This window comes from Sebastes fasciatus, chromosome 1 (assembly GCF_043250625.1).
Source record: "Sebastes fasciatus isolate fSebFas1 chromosome 1, fSebFas1.pri, whole genome shotgun sequence".
NCBI lineage: Eukaryota > Metazoa > Chordata > Actinopteri > Perciformes > Sebastidae > Sebastes > Sebastes fasciatus.
In genome coordinates, this window is record NC_133795.1 from 11,510,841 (window position 1) to 11,535,416 (window position 24,576).

A 24,576-nucleotide genomic window follows, 5' to 3' on the forward strand; every position below is an offset into this window, starting at 1 on the left:
ATAGCTCTTTGCACATGCCAACTATGAACACAAATGCAACGGGGAAACAAACGAATTTGTTTGCATGCGCATTCTGGGTGCAGGTGATTGATAACTGACCGGGGTATTTCAATGGCAGTGTTTAGTGTTTGAATATATTGTCTGTGGTGACTGTAATTGTAAATGTATTGATTTCTTTGTCTGTGTTGATGTTGCAAATGGAGCTGCTGAGATGCAAGAAAAATGTAACACTTGCTCTGATAATAAAGTAATATATCATCACCATAATCATGTGCTTATGGTTCAGCATAATTGGCAACAGTTTGGCTATATGAGTTACTGGCTTCAATAATTGTGCCACAAATACCAATTTTTGTGTATCGGAAATTACAAAAAAATGTAATAAGACATTCTGGTGCCATGAGGTGCCAAACCAGTTAAACAAACAAACCCATATCAAATTAACCACCAGGTGGCAGCAACTCACCAATCATCTGTGCAACTGTTTTCTCATACTCTGCAACTATTTTCCTGTCAAGATAAGAATAGAAAGTCCACAGTTTGTCAACTTTGTTTCTCTAAATTGTTGATATTTTTTTCTACAAGCAAGGTTGAGGAGGAACAGTGAAGCTTCATACCTCATCTCCAAAACCTCAGTTCTGCTCTCCTCATACTTCCTCTTCCACTCATTGACCTCTATCTCTTTAGTGATGATCTGATTGGAAGACAGGAGACGAAGAGAAAAATATTAAGATCTAAGAAATTAACCATCAGCAGATTCACTTTATGAAACGAGCGCTGTGTTTTCTGACAGTGACGTACCTCTTCTCTGATCAGGGTGAGCACTACGGCCTTGTCCATCTCACTCAGAGGTATGTTGTCCTGGGACAGGGCTGCTGTGTCTGGAAGCTCACTGCTGGTCACCTTTGTTGTGTGCTTCATGGATATCTCCCTCTGTGAAAGAAAACATAGGTGTGCTCGGTCTAAGATCTGACAAGAACATCCACGATCCTTACTTTTTCTAAGCAAATCCCTTATTGAACGTCACAAATCACCACTTCTGCTGTTTTTACTTTTCAGATCACATGATGGGAAAACTGTTTCAATCAAACATTTGTATAACCAGAAGGTGCAAATGTGGTTATCTTAGACAAATGTAGTGTGAGTAAACTATTAGATTATTGTAGCTATGGAGCATAAGAAAGCAACACAGTCCCAGTATGAAAAAAATAAAAATAGGACTCCAATTATGGCTTAAATATCTTCTTCCCAACTGAGATAAAGAACAATCAGTGCAAAACAAGCCGGTCATGTTTAAATATTCATACTGCTCCCTCCCTGTGGTTCCTGTAGTCTACTTACCATATCATCTTTCAGACAGCAGGTGTCCTTCTCATCCAGGTGATCTGTAATCTTAGTCTCAGGACCTTTGAGGAGAAAAAACACATAGTTCAGTGACAAAGACAACAGTTAATTGTACTAATTATTACCTATATCTACGTTACAAAAAATAATCCACACCGTAGCCTATCGGTGCTCAATGTCAAATACTTAAGAATACGGGCACTATTTGTCTTAGAGTGTCCTGTTCCCGTGATGAAAAGATGGTGTGACGCAGACTGTGGGAACATTTTCCCCCCCAGTGTAACATTTATAACTTTCTTATATCCAGGACAGGGTTTTGCTGAGCATGCGTGCTCCATTTTATTCCTTTATAAAGTTTGACACATTCTCGGGCCTTTGCAGTCTCCAATACTCCAACAGTAAATGCTGAGAAAATGAATTATGTAACTGAATAACTCTTCTTGTTCACAGTTTCTAATTCATTCTGAACTGGCACCTCTCTGGTCTGTCATACTGCATGTCTTAGAAGATACTACTCACAAGTAAATTTAGAAGGTCAAGTGGAATAAAAGAGACCAGATATTATGACTGTCGATAGAATTATTTAGGCTACTAGTGCTACTAGTTTGTTTCACGTAATAAAAATGTGCATTGCTTTGTGAACAGATAGGTCAGTTGGTTGTTCCACTAATGCTGACTTAAAGTGAAAAGTGTGATCTTTCGCATGACTTAATAATAACCTTACCATGACCCATATCTGTAGAGCCAAAACATCTCTTTTCACAATCTGCTATTGTTCATTTTAACTCCTAACATTGCTTTAAATTTTAGTGGTGATTTTCAGTGGAGGGTTTGAAGACCCAAACATACCATCCATAAAAGATATATCATCGATTGGCTGTTTTTTCATTGGTGCTTTGATGCATGCGGGTTCTCCTCTCTCCTCCTGGCAGTCTGTCGTCTGGCCCATGATGCCAGTAGAGGCAAGCTTCTCCTCATCAGTGGCGTGATGAACTCGCTGAGTGATCTCTGGGGTCTGAGCCACCACCTCATCCTCTTCCTGCAGACAACGGAGGAAGATAGGATCCACATTGTAATGGGATTTATTTCATACTTAGATACCAAATATTGAATATATTTAAATATAAATATACTAACTCCTTACAGGAAGAAAAACATTCTGTTTTAAGCAGCATTAATAAAAACTTTTCCTATATGGAAAAGTGTATATGCACCGTTGTGGAGTGAAACTTTTAATGAACAAATATGAATACAGATCCAACGTAACTCCATTTCATGGATATATTCCAGATGCACTATGCTGTGGAAGTTACGTTATGGAAGGTAACATTGGTGGGCCTTGACAAGCTGTGTTACAATAATTTAATATCTTAGAGCAGTGATTCTCAATGTGAGGTCCGGGGACTCACAGGGGTCTTTGGGTCTCTGTAAGGGGGTCCGCAAAATAATTTGCTATAAATTATAAAATTGTGCTCTATCATTAAAAAGTGTGTATCTACAGATGGGGACCATTTGCTCCAATCTAACAAGAATATTGTGTCCATTACTCCCTCCCACATTAGCTTTGGGCCAATAGAAACTCTGATATGATTGTGACACGCAGCAATAAGTTCATTATTTTTAAGTTGAAGCACTTACTGAAAGTCAGCTTTAAATAAGTAAGTAATAAGTAAACATCTGAATTTATTAGGACTATGCCAGTGTTACTACTGTTCATGTGGGTTATAAATGCTGTCAAGTTAGGTCCAAATGCAATTTGAATAAAATCATCCTCTGTTTAAAAGGTATATAAGTGGTATTATCATTCAATAACATTGCAAATTTGCCCGCTCATGGACTTATAAAGGATTATCTCATCTTATCTTAGCATGATTCAAATTGAAATGTGTTTCTGTTTATCACTGTGAAACAGGTTTGAAGTATTTAGGTTGAAAAGTTTTATAATACAAATAGTTCCAATGGCATCTAGGAGAATAAATGGTAGTAAGCATTACACTTAATCGGTGTTACGATTATGAGGTTTTTTTTAGAAAATTTACTCCCCTGTAAGGGGTCCCTGGCGCCAAAAAGTTATAGTTAGAGGCTCTGGTGTTACACAATGTCCTGAGGAAATCTCCTGAGGATGGAGGAGTAGATAATGTTGAAGGCATATGGGAGCAGCAGACTAATATTTGACTGCAGAGTGATAAATCACACATCTCATCTGTCACCATGCCAAGCCAGCACTGCAGGGCTGGAGCCACTGCTGATGCCCCTGTCACAATGTGTGTGTGTGTGTGTGTGTGTGTGTGTGTGTGTGTGTGTGGAGGTTAGACAGCTGCTGAATAATGGACATTGCAGTGTCACAGCAGTAAAGTGCAACATTTCAGCTGACAAAACACACGTTACCTGACTGCACACGTCGAGCACCAAGGACTGGCTCTCATCATACTTCTGAACTTTACAGGAATTCCTACAAAACAACCACATGACAAGTGTCAGAATATAGAGATCCAAAAGTAGTGATCCTTAAAAGTTTAACTCCTCTCCCTCCTGTTTCTACAACCATTGAGCTGCAAGCATTTCTAGCCCCATGATAAGTGAGGTACAGCTACATAGAGTACATAGCTACAGTATTATAGTTAGTATAACCATTCTAATGCTGATCAACTTCTGGAGGGATCACAAGACGGGACAAATTAACCTGATGACGTATGGACTTGTGAGTTGAGGTGAAACCAAGGATTAAACCCTCACATGCTCCTTCATCAGTAAGTTCTGGCACAGCACATGCCACGATGAGAGTAAAATGGGAAGCCAGCATGCACAAAAGAAAGAAAGAGCGCGTCGATAGTGAGAGTACTTACAACAGAAAACAGAGAAACTTGACTTGTTCAGATGTCCTGGGGCTAGTAGAAGTAGACCAAAGCAGAGAGGTAGGGGGTTGCGTAAACAGACAGGAGGAGGAAGGATGAAGGATGAAGGATGAAGGATGAAGGATGAAGGGGATATTGATTAAAAGAATGTAGAACAGATCAGGGGAAGGAGACAAAGAAGAGTGAGTGACAAAAGGCGTTCAGCTCAGCATGTTAGATTAAGTTTGAGCATAAACACAAGCTGCCAACAGACCCGGAAAAGCTGAAATTAGCCCAAACCACTGCAGCTACAGCATAAGCACTTTTAATAGCCTATTGTATATATAACCTGTTTGGGAATTGCATCAATGGCCAGTATGCAGTGTTAAGTGTTTGGCATGTGTTCAAAGCTAACACATCCAGCCAAAGAAAGAGCAAGCTCAGTGGCGTGAATCTAAACCTAATATGACATATATAATTAAATGCATTTAAATTAGATTTTTTATTATTGGTGATAATGTTACAACCACGAAATTGTAAACTCCTGTGTTAAGAAAGAAAGTTTTCATTTTGCTGTAGACTTACTTGATTGTCCTCTCTTTGCTCTTCTTGGGAACCTGCCTCGCTTTCTTCTCCACCACTTTCTGTTTGCCACCGTCTTTCACTTTTTTCTCCAGCTGAGGGGCGTTACTGGACGAGTCCCCTGCGCTCACAGTCTCGGGGGGTTTAAAAGGGTCTACGGAGTCATCAAAATTGTCTGGATCAAAACTGTAGGAGCCCTTAGGGAGCACTGGAGAGCTGCTCGCCGTGCTATTGCTACCAAACGGATTGAAGTTCGGGTCGTCCCACTGGTTGGGATCAAAGTTATATGTTCCCGATTTAGGAATAGGCATATCGTCCAAGTTCAGAGGTGCAGTAGAGTCTGAATCTGGCAAAGCAATTTCTGGAAGAGGATCCAAAACTGGTTCTGATTCTGGTTGAGAAACTGGTTCTGATGCTGGTTGAGAAACTGGTTCTGATGCTGGTTGAGAAACTGGTTCTGATGCTGGTTGAGAAACTGGTTCTGATGCTGGTTGAGAAACTGGTTCTGACACTGGTTGAGAATCTGTTTCTGAGACTGTGGGTTCTGGTGCCGGTTTGCAGGGAGCCACTGATCCTTTGGCCTTCTGCTTCTTAGCTGCAAGTTTGCCGATTGTCTTTTTACCACCTAATTTCCTCGGAGGTGGTTTGCTGACGGTCCCTTCGTCCAGACCGAACTCCAGCATCACAGGCTTCGCCTCTGACAACAACGACTCCATCACCTGCGCTTCAGCCGGAGCTGCTGAGCTGGCCTCACAATCGGGCAAGCAGCTACCGATTGGCTCGAGTCTGGGGAAAGAGCTTGAACCAAACGGTGGGGGAGAGTTCTGGATTTTGGATCCGCCGCAGGTGAAGGGGTTAAAGCTGTCATCCAGCTGGTCGGGGTCAAATTTGTAAGTGGCCATGGGAAGAGGAAGCTCTTCTTCCTCATTTGTTTGGGCAACAGGCTCATCCAGCGAGGTCTTTACCTTCAGCGATGGAGGCTTAGACTTCCTGGTTTTAGTCTTTTTAGTGGGCTCTGCCTGGTCGAGGCCATTGCACTGTGGTTCTGGTTCAGCAAGAGGTTTCTGTTCAGGGGGCTCTGGAGCCGGGCTGACTTTAGGTTCACTGCTCTGGGCTGAGTCTGGTTCTGGGGTTGGAGGACGAGCTGGTTCGGGAGCACGAGCTGGAGCTGGAACTGTAGCAGGAGTAGGAGCAGGAGCTGGGGCAGGAGCAGGAGCAGGAACTGGAACTGGATCTGGATCTGGAGCTGGAACTGTATCAGGAGTAGGAGCAGGAGTAGGAGCAGGAGCAAGAGCAAGAGCAAGAGCAACAGCAACATCAAGAGCAGGAACTGGATCTGGATCTGGATCTGGAGCTGGAACTGTAGCAGGAGCAGGAGCAGGACCTGGAGCAGGACCTGGAGCTGGAGCTAGAGCTGGGGCTGGAGCTGGAGCTGGAGCTGGAGCTGAGGCTGGAGCTGGAGCTGAAACTGGAGCCACATCCAGGACAGGGTCCGCTACAAGGATGGGGACTGGGGCTTGGGATGCGGGCTCAGAGGATGGCGCTGTGCATTTAGCCACTTCAGGCTCTTCCTTCTCTGAGGATAGAGCCGGGACAGGCACAGGCCCAAAGGCTTCTGGGAGATCCTCTGTCTGTTCTGCTTGCAGGGTCTGGATGTTTACTTCCAGTGGGCCACCCATGGGGACCACAGGCTCATCCTGACCCATGTTGTGTCTGAGAAAAATATCCTGATCCAAAACAGGAGCAGTCACTATCAGCTGCTCCTCCTGATCCACATCTGAAGACAACATGTGAGAAAAAAAACACAAGAATTAACAAAGAAAAGTAAAAATTAAAACTGCACACACACTTTCTTCCCTGTGATAATCTCTCCAATCAAATCAAAACACAGATGTAGGTGACATCCTATTGGTTGCTAGCCAGCCAACTGTTCCTATTGCTGCTGTTGCCATGGCGATGTCTTACTATGAAGGCTATGACATTTAAACCAAGTAGTGCATGAGAAAATAGACAGAAATCTATGATTTATTTTGCGTTATCTTGAGAACAACAGGGACAGCGGCTGCTGTGGGGTAATTATTGCCTCCAGGGAACATTTTGACACATCAACATATTTCAGTACGCCTGTCATACCCGCCATATTCATGTAATATTATGTTGCTAGGAGACTAGCACAGCCTGCTGTGTTTCTACCTACTTCCACTCACATTAGCATGTCGGCAGAGTGTCATTTTCAAAGTGTTCCTGCAGTCCAACATGCCCATACAAACATGTCCTCATTCAAATCCACATGTGTGTTCAACAGAAAAGTACAAGACTCCCTTTTCGTCTTGTGTTTATAAAGGAAGAGCATGTCAATCTCACTCAGCTGCAGTGCCTGTTTGCAATAATACGCAAAACATGTGGTCTAATTTGATTAAGAAAATGAACTATTTTGCATTTGTTTACCATTTTGTTATGATATACTTCATTGATTTTAGTATGTGTAAAAAGTACTATGTATCTGAGCATGGTAGTACAAAACAACCTTGAAGTAGCCATCTGTTTATGTAACCGAGTTAAGGTGCGTTTTTGGCTTCGACAAAGTCTTCAACTATCTATTAAATATTTATAAACTGTCATCATGAATAGACTGATGCTGAAGTAATAATGGAGACGTTGGATGGGCACAGACAAACACAGCCATCAGCATGTTTACATTCAAAGAAAGTTTCTAGAAACTTTTAACTCCTGCCTGCCAGGACTCAAACTTCCTCAATCACAGCAGGAAGGGATGTGTGGTTGAAACAAAAGTGAACTCCCTGCCTTGTTCCGTAATGGTTAGGATGTCACAATGTACACTTTTGGAAAATGTTGTTGGAGCTGTTATACAGGAAGGATTTGCTCCTACAGAAAACGGCAACTGCCTCACGTCAACACATGTATGGTCTACTAAAAACCTCCTTAAAAAGTGAGCTCCATGATGGTTTCAGTCTGATAACAAGCTTAGTTCAGTCACTCCCCTCATTGTGACCTCTATCAGTTACCAATACAAAACGGGTGCGAACCAAAGCTTTTGTTGAACCTGTTGAATTCCAGAGCAAAGGCCATTCCCACACTCTGATGTAGGCTCCTCCTCTCAGTGATTCAGATGACAATGACTTCTACCATCATCACACCCAAAACTCAGTGTGCATACCATCTTACATACCAAGCATGCAGGACATGTTTCACTTCTTAGGTATTAGTAACCTTAGGTACTGTACTTGAAATAAAAGATTGCAATTCAACACGGTTATAATATTCATGGTCAATCGATTCAAATATTTAATCGTGCACGATTGTCCATAGTTAATCGCAATTAATCGCAAATTAAACACACATTTTTTATCTGTTCAAAACGTACACTAAAGGGAGATTTGTCAAGTATTTAATACTCTTATCAACATGGGAATGGGCTAATATGCTTGCTTTATGCAAATGTATGTATATATTTATCATTGGAAATCAAATAACGACACAAAACAATGACAAATATTGTCTAGAAACCCTCACAGGTACTGCATTTAGCATAAAAAAAATATGCTCAAATCATAACATGGCAAACTGAAGCCCAACAGGCAACAACAGATGTCAGTGTGTCAGTGTGCTGACTTGACTATGACTTGCCCAAAACTGCATGTGATTATCATAAAGTGGGCATGTCTGTAAAGGGGAGACTTGTGGGTACCCATAGAACCCATTTCCATTCATATATCTTGAGATCAAAGGTCAAGGGCCCCGTTTGAAAATGGCTATGACAGTTTTTCCTCACCAAAATGTAGCTTAAGTTTGGAGCGTTATTTAGCCTCCTTCGCAACAAGTTAGTATGACATGGTACCAATGGATTCCTTAGGTTTCCTAGTTTCATATGATGCCAGTATCTTCACTCTAGCTTTAAAACTGAGCCCACTACAACCTAAAAATCGCAAGTTGCGTTAAAGAAATTAGTGGAGTTAAAACAAATTTGCGTCAACGCGTTATTATCACGTTAACTTTGACAGCCCTACATGGTACTCATAGTTTAACAATGGCAGGTAAAGTAAACTTTAAAGCTAAAATGCAGTAGGTACATTCCTGAAACAGTCAGACTGCATATGTATCCAATTACTGTGGTGTGGTGAACCTGATACGCCACGCACACAGTTCACACACAGTAGTGGAGTTCATATTTGCCCAAATGTGCTATTTAAAATGATTATTTTATCATATAAGGATGATTTAGTTGCAGACACATTTTTTTCTTTTGTTGACAACAAAGACAAACACATGCACACACACACACACACACACATGATGGTCAAACATTTAGAGGCAACATCAAAAGACTCTTGTTTCCATGGCAACTTCAAGGAGGGACACTGTCTTTCATATGTGCCGTGAACATGAAAAGACATTTCTTCTGATCTGTTTAATATTTGCAATGTTAATGAGAGCCTTCAGCTACCCCGAGGAGGTGTTACTGCAGTGTGTTTACGTCCTGAACAGTATGTGCCGACTCTGCTTCTCCTTATCTCTCTTTCTCTGTTATTGTGGCCTCACCTGTTTTGTCTGCATCAGTGTTGTTGTTCTCCAGCTCTCCTGGGAAGGTTGGAGGCGTGCGGACAGGAGTTGCTTCTTCAGGAGTGCCAAAATGACCCTCTGAGTCAGAGCTGTGGACGCCAGAGAGAGAGAGAGAGCATGAACTTTTCAAACATTCAAAACATGATAAAGCAGGAGGACAGAAAAATCCTTATATAACTGGGGAGTAGTGGTAGCATAATAAATACTCAAAACAAAAGGCCTAATCAGCACAATGAAAGACGACGTGAACAGAACTGCACTAACTGCATTAAAATTTGCAATATGTGCAAGTATAGCGACAATTCTTTATTTCTTCCCTCCTGCCTACGTGACCGCTCACAACAGCAGTTCAACCAAAGAGCGATGTTCCCTTCTAACGTTGTTCTATTTGAATCCTTTTTAGAGCCCTAAAGCAGTCAAACTATCCATTCAAAGTTTTTATCCCACAAGAAAAAAACATACAAAACATATATATTTGACTTCAATTTCAATGACTTACTCAATGACTTCAATTCACTCACTCAACCCTCAACTACAAAGAGGCACTATTCATCAAATACGTTAACAAATTGAAATCCTCATTACCATCCCTACCACCCCACCCAGGTTATAGAATACATTCAGGTGAAGGACGGAAAAATACAAGATAACCAAATAATTGTATTAAATACTCAAGTAAAACAAAAGGAAAAAAATATAAATAAATAATAGAACAATATTTTAATAAATAAATAAATAAAAATAAAGGGGAAGGGGATTGCTCACTACTGTCTGCAAACTATCCATTTTTTGCATTAAAGAAAATCAAAGATGATACTACAAAAGTGCTGTTTTGGATACAAATCTGAAGTGTACTCAATATAATCACATACACAGTTTGATATTTCAAGTATTATGTATCAAAGAGGACTTTGATGTGCCTTTACAAGCCCCTACTACTGTCCCAAATCCATATATGTTACACCTTACTGTCTCCTCTGATATTGTATTGGGCTTTAGCAAAAACTCTGCACCATTTGATTCATGTCAGTGATGGGGAGAAGAAGATTAAGTAAAAGATAGAGAGAGGAAGCGGAAGTAGAGCAGCCCACACTTTCCTGTCACATCTTTAGCGCCATACAGTATGAGGTATGAGACAGCACCATACAAACTATATATATATTTGTATAGTATGTATCTATTTTAAAATAAGTGAACATTGCAACTGAATAAAGTTTGTAATATACTTTTCATCACTGAGCAGCAACATTCAATTTTGATGTGATCACTTCAGGAAGCCACACCACAGTGCAGTTAGATATTGATGTGACTCTGATTAGATAACTGCTGGGATAGTAAACAAACATGGATTCTGGCATTTAAGGTAGAGTGGTGATACATTATCTGGTCAATTGAATGTTAATGTGTGGAAGTAGGCACAACAAAGTAGTCGTGAATCTTTACTTGGAACAATGGCCAAGATAACACAGTCATCAAAGCGGCCATGAGGAGCAGACACAATAAGGTGATGACGCCTTGAGCATGTGTCATGTTTGTGAGCAATGATTACATCATTGGACTAAACCGTACCTGACTGCAGTGCTGGCTGGAGTGTGTGTTATTGTTACGAGGCCACAGAAATGAGGATGTCAGTGAGGCTGAGAAAAACATTCAGTTCAAACACTGTGACGGCCTCAACCACAGCCACACCAAAAATGTGTCAGCGCTGCACGACAACAACACAACACATTAGAACTGCATGTAAACAACAATGCAGATTAGCAACAGATGTGCTTTTTCCCCTCTTATCCTAACCCTCATAATATTAGAGATTCCTCAACTCGACAGGTGGATACACACACACACACACATGAACACACATGTAAAAATGCCTCCTCTTCCAGTCCAGACAGTGTGAATCACAGTGTCAGTAGTCTCGGGGCTCCAGCCCAACACTTGCCTGCAGCCTTGAGATCTCTCCTCCTCCTCCTCCTCTTCCTCTCCTCTCCTTCCAAGTTGCTCCCTCTCCTCGCTGGCCTCCTGCCCTTCTTCATCCTCCTCTCCCTCTCCCCCTCGCACCGCCGTCCACGTCCATTTGGCCCACGACACGGGTGACAGCCAAGACATCACTCCTCTCTCCACGGGGGGTTCTTCAACCCTCTTTCGACTCAAAGACTCACTGGACTGGTTTCCAGAGCCCGACTGATCCTTTTTTCTGTGCGTTTCTCCCTCAGATTTCCACCCTGCCAACGGTTCTCACATCTTTCCACAGAGCCTCTCTCTTCACACGGGTTCCCAGTTCCCATGAAAGGACGTAGACATTTCTTTTCCACTCTATTTGTATATTCTCAGTCTTGAAATCATGAAATCAAGACTTCAGCTGCTTTCTCTTATCCACTCGTGTCTTTTTTCCAGTCACGCTCCCTCTGCCTCTGTGGCAGAATACCACAGCTCTGATCAGCTGGGTTTCAAAATGCTGTTCTCACTCTCTCCTCTGCTGAACACCCCCTCCCAATCTCTCCCCTCCACCTCGGGCGAGTCCACTGACAGCAGCGGGGGAGGCAGGAAGCTTGAAGCTCTAAACGTGAATGCAGCTACTCTTTACTCAACCAAATGAGTTCCCTCTGTGGTTAGAGAATGGTACGATCCTGTCAGGCTGCTCTTCTACTCTGAAGCAGAAGGAGGGAGTCAAAAAACAAACACAGAAGGTGGAGGAGGAGGAGGAGCTGGACTGTTGGGGCTCCACATTTTATAGCCCAGAGAGAGGGTAGGAATGTGGGGCTAGATCTTAAGCGTTCTTTGCTCCCCCAGGCTGTTAAACAGTTAGCTGTTTCTCCCATCCAGTGGTAGCAGGCATGCATGACCAGGGGAACCAGTTCTGTTGGATAGCCCCAGGAGGTCTACTGTACCTGGCTGGATTCAATTTGCCTGTGGTAACAGTTCAAACCACTGAACAGACAGGGAAACATGGCCTTCACAAAAACCCATTGTTACATCTGACTCAGGTACATTTTGTTATGTGTCGTCAAGGAAAAGGAAGCATGACATTACTCAGGATGTGTGTCTGAAATACCCCAACAGAGACTGTTCTCTAAAATAACTAATGCTGCTAAAAAAGCCAAAGCCATTAGTCTCATTAGTATCAACCATAGACTGTATATAAAGATGGATGATGCGCCTCCACCTCCTCCCACTGTACAAAAGTGAAGCCAAAATATCCTGCATATGGGATGGGAGCTACCATCTTCAGATTTTGACGTCATTTGGAGCCAGAGACGGCGCAGTAGTTAGCGGGGGCTGGAGCCACAATATCGAGGTCCCGCCCACACATCTGCCCGAGCCAATCACAAGCCGAGCGCGGCCGTAGCTTGCTAGCGGGCCACCTAGCTGCTATGTTAGCACCACGGTAGCTGTTTGGCTAGAAAGACACAACAACTAACCATAATATCTCTATAACTACATTTATGATCAAATTGACACATGTTCTATTATACAGACTCATGACGGTTATGGAAAGTTAAAGTTATATCTCCTCTCTTGTACAATTCCCGAGCCTCCGGCTCCAAGACTACTTCAGTCAGAGCAGCTGTCAATCACAGCTGTCAAACATGATGTATCACCCCCGTTTTACAGCATCAAATAACTAATTAAAACCAAACATCAGAAAAATCAACACTTGGACACATAAAGTGACAGAAACCATCTTTGGGAAAAAATGATTTGACATGTTCTTTGACTTTTTAGTTTGGCCCATGTCCCATCCGCTAACATGGAGGGGGCGGGCTTTAACACCCATACTGCAGCCAGCCACCAGGGGGCGATCAAGATGTTTTGGCTTCACTTTTGGAGTGCTGTCATGTTGTCCATCTTTATATACAGTCTATGGTATCAACAGAGGTACTCTCCGTGTAGACCAAGAGACCCTTGATGTACAAAAGATAAACAGCTTAAAAAGAATCAGAAACACTGCTACAAATGATCTATTAGTAAGAGCTGAGGCTGGTGATTGTGCTACTTCAATTCTTCTTGATCATAGCTCTCCATTTGATGCTGTCGATGGTGCAATTTTGTTGGGATACTGTCTTAGACTGGTTTAAATCGTACTTGTCAGACAGAACTTACAACTTGTTGTTGGTGATGCCCTTTTCTCTACATAATTTACTTGCTCTCACATTATCATTGTTATATGTTATCTCAAACCAGTGAAGGCCGCCTACGTCACTGTAAGTCTTGTCTATCAGAAATCAAGTGCTAGATGTCCAAACATTTCCTCCAGCTAAAAGAAAATAAATCAAAAATAATTGTATTTGGTCCTCCAAAGTCCATACCCTCTCTACAGAATATACTCTTGGCTCCCTGTCTGCAATTATCAAACGTGCAGCTGAAACCTGGGTATTTGATTGTGCCAGATGCATCCTCTGTGTACTGTTTTCTAATATCGTACTGTACTCCCCCTCCAGAAACTCCTCCAGGGTTTGGTTTGGCCACACAGCAGCTAAACTCCTCCCAAATTCCAGTTGAGGAGCAGAGACACACGTGCCTCCGTCAGGCTCAGAGTTTCCACACTGGACCAGAAAGGGTGGAGTTTGTCCTCTGCTCACTTATTTACCGTCTGGGTCTGGGTCTGGTGGGGTTGGGGTGAGGGTGAAGGGGAGCCCTGCATGCATAGATCATGCAAGTACAGTAGTTATGGGGTAGTACAATAACACTATCACTGGAGCATGAGGATCAATGTGTGCATTTAATCTGGGGTTAGTACCTCGTTCTTGTCTGTAAAATGTTTGCTCGCAAAAGCATCAGGCTTTTCTATTTTTGAAGCCACAGTGGAGACCCTCAGTAGCTCAGGCTTATTAGAACACACCATTACGGTCATCCCACATGGTATGAGCGGCAATCCTTTTCAGTAGTCCCTGATCAACACATAGGTCATATTTGATTATAGACAAAGCTACAGCACATGAGAAACCTTAAAGGGAAGGTGTCATAGTGATAGTGGTGTGTTTTCTGCATCTATGGAGGTTATGTTTTCACAATAAATTGACGTTTGTAAGCGGATAGAGAATTAAACTCTATGTTTCCATGGATTCTCTGTTTATTCTAAATATCTCAGTGCAGTAGTGGTGAGGGGCCAGTAAAAGCTCATGGTAGCCAAGGATAAGTAGGTTACATAAGAAAGGGTTCCTATTACCATACCTAAAAGACACACACTAAAAAACCCGAACTGAACAACGTCACCTTTTTCACTCCTTTAAAAACAAACCAGTCGTCCTCACAGATGACAGCTTTATGCCTGTTTTCTAGTCTAAAAATGGCATCAATAAACATCAGTAGTTAGGCAGCTGTGTGTGTCTCCAGATAAAAGACCACCCCATCTTACCACCACCACCACCACCACAGCCATCAGAGGTCCTGCCAAGGAGTCTGACGCTCCACCAAAATCCAAACACAACTCAAAGAGCTCATATTTCAAACACAGTGGGAGGAACCCAAAAGCCATTTCTGAGAAAGCAGAAAGCCACTAAAACTAAAAGGAAAACAAGTCTGGCCTTCCCAACCTATATTTTCTCAGTTGACACAACAACACAAATTCTGCCTGTCTCTGCACAAAGGGGACTAACGACACAATTATGTTTAGTCTCCATGTCAGGCTTAACATCCAGGAACAATGTTTTTCTGACAAAGCTTCCCTGAAACTTCACAGCTCAAGTGTCTGGAAGAATGCAGAGAAACTATTTGCACGTAAGCACATGATATATTTACACTGTGTCTACAGTATCATACTTTAAATACACTCTTGCCATAAATAGATACTGTGTTTCAGTTTTAGAGGACAATAGTGGAGCAACATCAATATACAACAGCCCCTCCTCTGGAGCCTGATATAAGTGTAGACACACAAAGAGGAAGGAAGTGAATTGAACTGTGACCAGAAGAATAGTTGCGTGTTTGTTTGAGGAACAGATGAGGAAGAGGAAGGACAAGTGGAGCAAGGGCCATTGACAGCGATGATGCCTAAAATGTCAGCCCTCTAACAACACATGTGGACGGTGACAAACTGAACAGTGTGAGATGAATCAACTGGCAGCTGGGTACTAACTGAAAATGTTTTGCTTTGACATTAAGTTATGACCACATCCTGTCAGAGATGAGTAACTTCCCAGGTCACAAAAGTACTTCTACATCACATGTGTCTTTTTACTAATAGGTGTACTACTTACTTGTGCCTTTTTATTAATATGTTTGCACTTTGGAACGGTGATGCTGGAAACTTGAATTTCTCCTGGGATCAATAAAGTTACTATCTATCTATCTATCTATCTATCTATCTATCTATCTATCTATCTATCTATCTATTTATCTATCTATCTATCTGTCTATCTATCTATTTATCTATCTATCTATCTGTCTATCTATCTATCTATCTATCTATCTATCTATTTATCTATCTATCTATCATCCACCAGTTTCACTCTGAGCTGTCAAATAGCAGAATCAGTGTATTGCAGTGACATCTAGTGGTGAAAGTACATAGTGACACCTGGGCAGTGCAAATGCTGTTTACATATTCTGATGGCAATAAACATCAATTTAAATACTTAGTTAACCATGTTCATACACAAACCTAAAATTTGATATGGAAGCTATTGTGTGACACACATTTATACAGTACAAACTCCAGTTATTATTCAACATGCTCATAATTGCACACCCATAAACTGTATGAATGTGCATTGCGATGATGTGTATAATATGACATGATATGTATATATATATATATATATATATATATATTTTTCTCTTCTTCTTCTTCTTATTTCATGACTTATTTGTGGATACTCTCCCTGTGTTGTATTCTCTACAATTTGAATTTTATATATATCCATGATTGAGAATCAGTTAGGTCCTTTGTGGCCAGCTATGGCTGTCTGTGTGTATGTTGTTGTCAGGTATGATTGATTGATGTGTTGTGTCACGGGTGAGTGTTCAGAAAAACAAAAAAATGTTTTCCCTGTATAGTGACTGTTCTATTGATTATTGACAATTAATAAAAATACCTTTCAAAGAAAGAAAATATGTTGCTGTAAAGAGCAGACATTTCAAAGTAAAAGGTCGGTAATTTTAATAAAGGTAAAGGTACAAAAGTCAAACTAAATGTATAACATATAGGCCTACTACTGGTAAAGTTAAGCTTTGATAATAGTTTGTCAACAGGTGGCAGTAAAGTTCTTCAACACGTGTCAGCTTTACAGAGGGGAGAAGAAGAAGTCCTCCAAACCCGAAGAAGAAGTGCTTCCGCTGTGACGTAGACAGCCAGTAGTAAAGGCGGTTGCGAGCAGAGTGGACAGTAAACATTACCACGGTTATAACTCTAACTGTCTAATTATCATCTAAACATGTACTCGAGTGTGTCGGAAAATACAGGGTAGTTAAAAAAATGTCTATTTTCAACTTTCAGGTCGGTTCATGTGTCGTGCGGACAAGAAATACACTGAGAAAGAGACGGAAACGACGCAAACGGTAAGAAGTTAAAGCTAACGATGCTAGGATAGCATCAGCAGTTAACATATGAGTGCTTGATTAGCAGTAGTGCTGTGTTGAACAACTTTTAGGTAGTAGTATAAGTGGACTTGGTAGTCTTCCGACCACTCAAAGCGCTTTACACTACATGTCTAAGGAGCCAACTTTGCCCATCAGGATCTAATCCAAATACTCATTCGGGAGCAATTTGGGGTTAAGTGTCTTGCTCAAGGAGCAGCCGGGGATCGAACCACCAACCTTCCGATTGGTGGACAACCTGCTCTACCCTCTGAGCCACAGACGCCCACATTTATAGTCATTAGCAAAAAAGAAACAGAAAGAAAAGGATAGACAAATTGAGATTGACAAACTGACTGAGATAAGAGGAATATGATTAAAGATATGAGATAGAGAAAAGAGATACAAGAAATGTGATGACAAATAAAGATTAAGATGTAAAAGGGGAGATGAAGAAATTAGATTTATTATATAAAGAAAAAGAGATGATGTGAAATGGGATAAATTAGATGAGATACAAGAAAGGATATTAAAGAAATGAGATACAAAACATAAAATACGATGGAGAAATGGGATTAAATGTTATGAGATAGATCACACAAACGGGGATACACAAAATGAGATAAAAAAAGAAAGACAGAAATGAGAATTTTCAAAATGACATGAAAATACAGAAAGAACATGAAATAGATGAGAATAAATGACAGATGATATAAATGTGACGAGATGGAGAGAAAAAAAGATACAACAAAATGTGATGACTATCTACAATGTTGAATGTTAACGTCTTCAGTTGAGCTAATGGAGAACGAAGATGGAGAAAAGGACACGGAGTCTGAAGAGGCTGAGCTCCGTCTGAAAGTGGAGTCGCTGAAGCAGGAGCTCCACGAGTGCAGAGCCGAGCTGACCAAGTTAAAGAAACAACTGAGCCAGTCCGAGAGACTGCAGAGGAGCACAGAGAGCTACAACGAGGACCTGAGGAAACAGGTCAGTGCATACTACTGAATTAAATCAGTGGATTTGTGAATCATTACAATCTGCTATTATACGATACGATACATCTTTATTGTCAGTTTGCACTGAAATTCATTTTGCATCCATAGGGAGCTCAGTTTGAGTAAAAGTACACATACAATAGACATACTGTTACCATAGACAGACAGACAAGTAAGACCCATCAGACAAAAAACAAAAACACATCACAATTCAATTATTCATACATAACCCATTAAAAAATGACCATCTGTCCTCTGGATTTATATCTCTTTAGCAGCACATTAATTATTATTTAGCAACAATATGGACTGATGGACAAAAGCGTTCTTTAGCCTGATGCGGTTAAATGTAGGGACTCTGAATCGCCTCTTGGAGGGCCGAAGTTGATATTCCCCATTTAAAACATGTAAGGGATCAGAGGAGATGCTGTTGGCAAGTCTGAGCATACTCTTGTTGTGAGCTGCTTGAAAGGAGGGTGTCACAGGTTGGCCAATGATCTTCACGCAGATTTTGATTTGGCTATAAAGTTTAGTTTTAAGTTTTACAGATATACTACTGAGCCAGGCTGTACTGCAGTACAACAGGACACTCAGGATCACTGAACTGAAAAATAGAAAAATGATCTGGCTACTGGCTCCAAATGATCTGAGTCTGCGAAGAAAGTAAATGCGCTGCTTATCTTCTTATCTTCTATCTTCTTATAATGTTATTACAGCGAATTGAATTTATCTAAAATGTGTTGTTTCAGGTTGACCAACTGAGCGCAGATATTCATGAACGGAAGAAGAAAGATAAAGTCAAAGTCGACAGTGAAACTCAGACAGAAGAATATGAATGGACAGAAACTGGTGTGTTCATTTTGCATCTACATTAAATAAATTATATTATCATTTCCGTTTATTCAGAAGTTAAGTATACAACTTTTTTCAATATCCCTTTCCAGATTACTACAACTACTACTATGGAGGCTACCCTCAGAACCCAGAGGCTTCAGACACTACGGAGGGCCTGAACACAGTAGCAGCAGTAGTGGATGGAGCTGATGGCAGCGAGACAGCAGAGGTTTCAACACCAAATGAAACAGCTGATGCTAACCCTAACCCTGACGGCAGTGTTGCAGTCACAACAGAGGTTTGTTTTATTAAAAAGTTTGTCATATTAAAAAGATACTTGAAGCAGAAGTAATTGTTTCTCTTTCATGAATGACAAAAAATGGTTCATGGTTCAACTAATCGATAATTGGTTAATTGTATCAACACAAATCCCAAATACTGAAATAAGGAGATGTTGAAATGAATGGACAAGTTCAATTTATAAATTAGAGTATACGTTATGATTATGATATTACTATATTGTCAGCTCAAGTCGGAAATTTTTCTCATCAGCTCCATTTGCAACATCAACACAGACAAAAATTTAAGACAGGAAACATACATTTAACATAACATTACAATCACCGCAGACAATATATTCAAGACCCTTCAACGTAATTTGATCTGTGATTATGCTCCATATTTAATTTTAGGATTGACTGTTGCACAAAAGAGTGCTTCAGTCTAACCCTATTGAATTGTGCAACCCTGTATCTCCAATTTGATGGCAACAATTTGTATTCACTAGTAAGGACATAGTTGGGGTCAGCGACGATGTTGTTAGCCAGCCTTAGTATGTTATTATGGAAGTCTGATTCATAGAGTTTCTCAAGGGGTTGACCTACAATATTTGATAAGATTTTCATTCGAAGTGGTGGACGTAGTATTGCAATACTGTAGAACACTCATAATTACAGAAGTAAAGAACAAAAAAAAGAATTTGTCTACTTCTATTTATTATGACTAATAAATGTAATTGTCTCTTTCAGGAGGGTGATGGAGGATCTATAGCTGATATGTTGAGGGCCACAGCTGAAGAGGCTATGACACAGACTGGGTTTATCTTTGATGAGACTACTGGGATGTACTATGACCACGCCACAGGATTCTACTACGACTCGGTTTGTCAAACATCCTTTTCAGTAAAACTAGGCTGTTTATAGCAGAATTAATTTAGCAGCATTTTTTCTCTGACAGACATTTTGTACCAGTCCTCTGATCTTTTATGTTTTTTCTCTTCCGCAGGCCAGTCAGTTGTACTATGATAACAACACAGGCATTTACTACTACTATGATGCAGAGAGTGGACGATACCAATTTCATTCCAAGATTGAGGTGCCTGCTGCACAAACTGCCACAGAGCCTTGCCAAGACAAGAGCACTGGTGAAAAGAAGAGCAGAAAGATTAAGAAAGGGTCCAAGAAAACCTCAAACCGGGATGATAAGGTATGTAATGCCTGGGTCTTTGATTGATGCATATCATATATACATTTTATACTTGGTGGTCGACAGCTGGCTTTGACTTTGTAGTTCCCCTTTAAACCGTGATACTCATGACTCTATTGGTTTCAGTCTTCAAATGCTTTTTTTTTTTCATTTTGTACAATTTTGAGGCTAGTTGACTAAAAGATTATCCTCTGACCTAGGTGCAAGAGGTGACTAACTCATTGGCTAAAATGAAGATTTCTTCTTACTGGAATACTGCTTCCAAAAGAGGTACTCCTTTAATATCAACACGCAAAGCAATTCAGAAGAATAGTGCCATAACAATAGGAGGAATCTAAACTAATAAATCACTCACACAGTTTCAATGAAGGTGGCAGGTTCTATTATTCACACAAGCAACACCTTGAAAATAGTTGACTGTGATGTGATGATTCACACAGTCTTGTTGGGTCTATATCATGCTCTAAAGTAAGTGATGACATTTTAACACAATCAATATAATGTGATGGCCAAACTAGGAAAGTAAAGCCCAAGTGGAAGACAGTTGTTTGTGTCATCTAACAACTGTTCAAATGGTCATTAGTTACTCTGTGCAGTGTCATAAACCACACATGACTCAAGGATTTGGTCACTTGTGCTTATGAATATGGGTGAAAACTAAGTAATATTTAGATCCGTGAAGATTTCACTGGTGTAATTTAGTGAAGATCTATAGTGAATGTCTTTGAACACTGAAACCATGTACAAAAACAGTGCCAGACATGGCCTGGAACATGGGATCTACAAAGCCAGCTTGCCCCCTGTCAGTGAACATCACTGGAGTTGGTAATCTCACTGTTGACTGTCTGATGGCAGGAACTCATATTTGACGAGGTAAAGTTGGAAAAAGAAGAAGAAACTGAGTGGGTCGAAAAGAAAACGACTAAGAGGACCAAAGAATCGCGAAAACTGAAGCGGAAGTCTCTCAGTCCAGATGTGGCTCCACGTAGAAAAGACTCCTCTAAACACAGAGAGGAGAGCGACAAATCTTCGTCGAAGAGGAAGAAGCAGAAAACCGGTTCACACGATGACGATAATGGTAAATCAAGGAAGAAAAGGAAGAAGTCCAAGTCAAAAAAGCAGAAGAAGAAAAAGAGCCCGGTTCGGAGCAATGACTCAGAGGGGAACAGCGAACCAGAAGAGGGTGAGATCACAGAGTCTGAGAAAGAAGAGTGGGAGTCCACTCCCTCAATCTCAGCATCTTCCTCCTCCAGTTCAGAGGAAAGCCCAGAGTCAGAAATGGAGACGCAGAATCATAAAGGTGAGAGGAAAGACGAGCCAAATTCAGAGCTTGTTTAAGGCACACATCTAAAATAAAGAAAAATTATTCTTGGGTAAATTTGTTCGTAACTTGAAGCTAGTTAGATCATCACCTGTAATTTGTTCTTAACACCAGCTTTCTGAAGCCGCCAAGCTCCTGTGACAACACAATGGTTTTCTTTTTCTTGCAGTCTGGCCGCCCTGTGTGAGAGTGACAGTGGTGAGATCTCCTGTGCTGCAGGTCGGCACTCTGTACATCATCACAGCCGACTCTCCAGCCACCGTTGGCAGGTTTGTGCTATTTTTTTTCTTGTCGTTACATATCAATAAAAGGTTTGAAACTTTCACGGCAAGAAAAAAAAGAGTGGGTTGCCACAGGGGAGACGTTAGTGCTGAGGCTGCAGTAACAAAGACTGTAAGAACTGAGAAATAAGTGATGTCTCACATAGTAAAAATACTAGGAATTGATCTCTCAGTAAGTCCTAAAGAAGACAATGTGATGTCTTTCTGTTGCAGAGAGAAAGATATGGACCATGCAATCCGAATACCAGAAATGGGAGTCAGCAAGGTACCTCTCTCCACTTTTATTTTTGTCCAGGAATTTTCATAATTCATTTGCGTATTTGGTGTTTATAACCATGTTTGGTTCCAGTTACACGCAGAGGTGTACTTTGACCAGGAGCAGCAGAGCTACATGCTGGTGGACCAGGGAAGCCAGAATGGAACAGTTATCAATGGCAACAGGATCTTGCAGGTCAACATTTTGCCTCAGTTTGTTGCCTCTACAACATAAAACAAGTAACACTTCAACTTGGCAATGACGTTATCAATGCATCTTTCTTCTGCAGCCCAAAACCAAATGTGAGCCGCATGCACTGATGCACGGCGATGAGGTGAAGATGGGAGAGACTGTGCTGTCCTTCCATATACACTCTGGGACTGATACCTGTGATGGCTGTGAGCCTGGTCAGGTGATGGCTCACCTCAGCAAGCACAGGAGAGAGGAGAATACAGGTGCGCCAACTCAAGAGGAAACACATTCACAGAACATGTTGTTTGTTTAGATTCATGAAACAGCAACGATATACTGAGCCTAAACTTTTTAAAATATGTTTGAAAAGCCTGATATACTTTTTATTTTTTAAGCCTTTCCTCAGACAAAAGCTTGACGATTGCATTCACTCGTGATTGTTTACATGTTAGAAGATATGAGAAGGAAATGATTTTAAAGTGGAAGATTTAGCTTTACTCTGTATTTTCCGAAAGGCCCTGGTCTCACCAAAGAAGACAAAGAAGCACTGAGACAAAAGGAGCTGAAGCAGATGAAGGCCAAATATGGCCTGCAGGTGAGTGTTATCAGGACTAGCAGCCACCAGTTTAAGTTTTAATCTCTCTTCGTCTCTTTATGTGGCCAATCACCTCTGTGCTTTTCTGTAAACAGAGCAGCGAGTACGAGGAGGTTAAAGCTCTGAAGAACCCCAGATACCAGGACCGAGCAGAGTCTCGACGGCAGACGGTGGGCAGCGAGGGCGTTTTCCAACGAGATGATGCACCCGCTTCTGTTCATCAGTAAGTATATCGTCCTTGACTATTAATTGCCAAAGAAAGAAAATAATGGATGATGTGGTAATCATGTATTATGTCTTCTTAAAGGGAGATCAGTGAAGTCAATAAAGGACGGAAAATGCTGGAAAAGATGGGCTGGAAGAAAGGAGAGGGACTGGGTAAAGAGGGAACTGGCATGAAAGACCCGGTAAGACAATGTCCTGTTGGCAGATTCTGTTTTGACAAAAAATATATTGTGAAGCGACAAAATGATTTGATTTCTTTCTCATTCCTTTCTCCACAGATTGTACTGAAAATCAGGAAGTCCCAGTCAGGTTTGGGGGCTGGTGCCGCCATGTCCGTAGACAGCGTCTCCTTGACTAGATCAAAGTCCCAGAAGAACTGGGAGAAAGCGCGCGAGAGGTTCGCTGATACGTGCCAGCCTGACGTGCTGTCGCCAAAAACACAGAAGAACAAGTCACCCAAAGCCTGGTGCAAAGGAGAAGAGACTGAGACTACAAACACACAAGCAGGTGTTGATACAGACGGACAAAGTTAGGAATAAGTGAATGAACTGTGGATTTCAAAGCTGGGAGGTTTGATGCGTATGAGCAACGGGAGTCTCTACTTTCTGAGGAACTGTGATATACTGTCTGTAAATTACATTGCATAAGAAAAGTGAAATCTCACTGAGGAAACGTCGCTGAAAACCCCATCAACCTATTGACTCTGAGCTGGTTTCCTCTTAAGTACAACTGTTCTGAAGAGAACAGAATGTGACCGCAATTATGTCTCAGTGATTATTCTGTCAATTTGTACATCACTGTCATGTGTCAACCGGTTGTGCAGTGCTGTGCATTAACAGAATTTGTAAAAGTCACTGTCTGTGGTTGTAGAATGTGTTTTTTTCTGAACTGTTTGGGATGTTTACAGTCCAAAAAAAAACTCTGAGGAGCAGCAACAGTGTGTGTTTCACTGTCCACTGTGTCTGTAGTCCAGCCTACAGAGGGCAGAGCTGCCACCGTGCCTCCCAGAACAAAGCAGGACGTGACTCGCCTCCAGCAAATATTGACACGGTGAAGCTATATTTCTCACAATGAGATCATGCTATTATGAGGCAACCATGGATATGTTTAGACAACCCTGTAACTGATCATGTTAAACAAGTCACAACTGTTCAGTGTTCCAACGAAAAAACAAAAAAAAGATTGCACATAAAAATTAACATGCTCAACCTTTTGGTTCTGTTTGATTCTTTGCTGATTATTATTGTCGTTGATATGTTTGCCCAAAAGCACATGGACACACACACACATCCACATACTTCAGTAAGGCCAGTGAGCAAACATGTTTAACAGTCTGTCTGTATGCAGCCCTATCTGTAGGTTCATTGTGAGGGTGTGTGAATATTTGCATGTGTGTGCAAGTGTACGCTTGAACAGAGGCCACTCTCACACCAAATGGAAAAAGAATGCAAGTGCAGTTATACGCTCAGTGTTGTAGTTTACGCCACAGTAAAATATAGTAGTACATGTTTCTACTAAAACTGCGTACATCTTTGC

General features: G+C 41.2%; 2 protein-coding genes across 8 annotated transcripts in view; one reads left to right on the top strand and one right to left on the bottom strand.

Moving 5' to 3' along the window:
* Positions 1–24,576, bottom strand: part of tacc1 (transforming, acidic coiled-coil containing protein 1) — a 37,497-nt gene that overhangs the window by 5,106 nt on the left and 7,815 nt on the right. For 2 of the 5 annotated variants that reach the window (XM_074629217.1, XM_074629208.1), the window contains 9 exons: positions 9,321–9,430; positions 4,764–6,537; positions 4,191–4,232; positions 3,733–3,796; positions 2,194–2,383; positions 1,342–1,406; positions 802–933; positions 618–694; positions 467–510 (listed from right to left, as the gene is read on the bottom strand). In XM_074629217.1, the coding sequence (XP_074485318.1) occupies positions 467–510; positions 618–694; positions 802–933; positions 1,342–1,406; positions 2,194–2,383; positions 3,733–3,796; positions 4,191–4,232; positions 4,764–6,466 (2,317 nt within the window). In that variant the 5' untranslated portion in view covers positions 6,467–6,537; positions 9,321–9,430. Of the gene's footprint in view, positions 1–466; positions 511–617; positions 695–801; positions 934–1,341; positions 1,407–2,193; positions 2,384–3,732; positions 3,797–4,190; positions 4,233–4,763; positions 6,538–9,320; positions 9,431–11,280; positions 11,822–24,576 lie in introns of those variants that run through there. The other 3 variants (XM_074629192.1, XM_074629201.1, XM_074629225.1) reach the window with 3 other exon arrangements.
* aggf1 (angiogenic factor with G patch and FHA domains 1) lies at positions 16,547–24,248 on the top strand. 3 transcript variants are annotated; one of them, XM_074629254.1, is made up of 16 exons: positions 16,547–16,680; positions 16,777–16,838; positions 17,650–17,843; positions 18,601–18,700; positions 18,796–18,983; positions 19,714–19,845; positions 19,970–20,170; positions 20,371–20,440; positions 21,661–21,760; positions 21,986–22,037; positions 22,122–22,223; positions 22,318–22,483; positions 22,736–22,815; positions 22,911–23,038; positions 23,123–23,222; positions 23,319–24,248. In XM_074629254.1, exons 3-16 carry the CDS (start codon positions 17,658–17,660, stop codon positions 23,571–23,573), a joined length of 1,860 nt encoding a protein of 619 aa, XP_074485355.1. In that variant the 5' UTR covers positions 16,547–16,680; positions 16,777–16,838; positions 17,650–17,657; the 3' UTR covers positions 23,574–24,248. The 3 variants fall into 3 exon arrangements, with proteins under 3 accessions (XP_074485355.1, XP_074485347.1, XP_074485339.1); XM_074629246.1 differs by lacking the exon at positions 20,371–20,440 and adding an exon at positions 21,026–21,470; XM_074629238.1 differs by lacking the exons at positions 16,547–16,680; positions 16,777–16,838; positions 20,371–20,440 and adding an exon at positions 21,026–21,470 and having other exon boundaries at positions 17,619–17,843.

Bases quoted from the DNA above. Each gene is read 5' to 3' on its own strand.
- aggf1 (XM_074629238.1), top strand. From the start codon at position 17,634: ATGTTAACGTCTTCAGTTGAGCTAATGGAGAACGAAGATGGAGAAAAG. The intron at 18,701-18,795 runs GTGTGTTCATTT...ATCCCTTTCCAG, and splicing joins ATATGAATGGACAGAAACTG to ATTACTACAACTACTACTAT. The intron at 22,816-22,910 runs GTGAGTGTTATC...TTCTGTAAACAG, and splicing joins AGGCCAAATATGGCCTGCAG to AGCAGCGAGTACGAGGAGGT.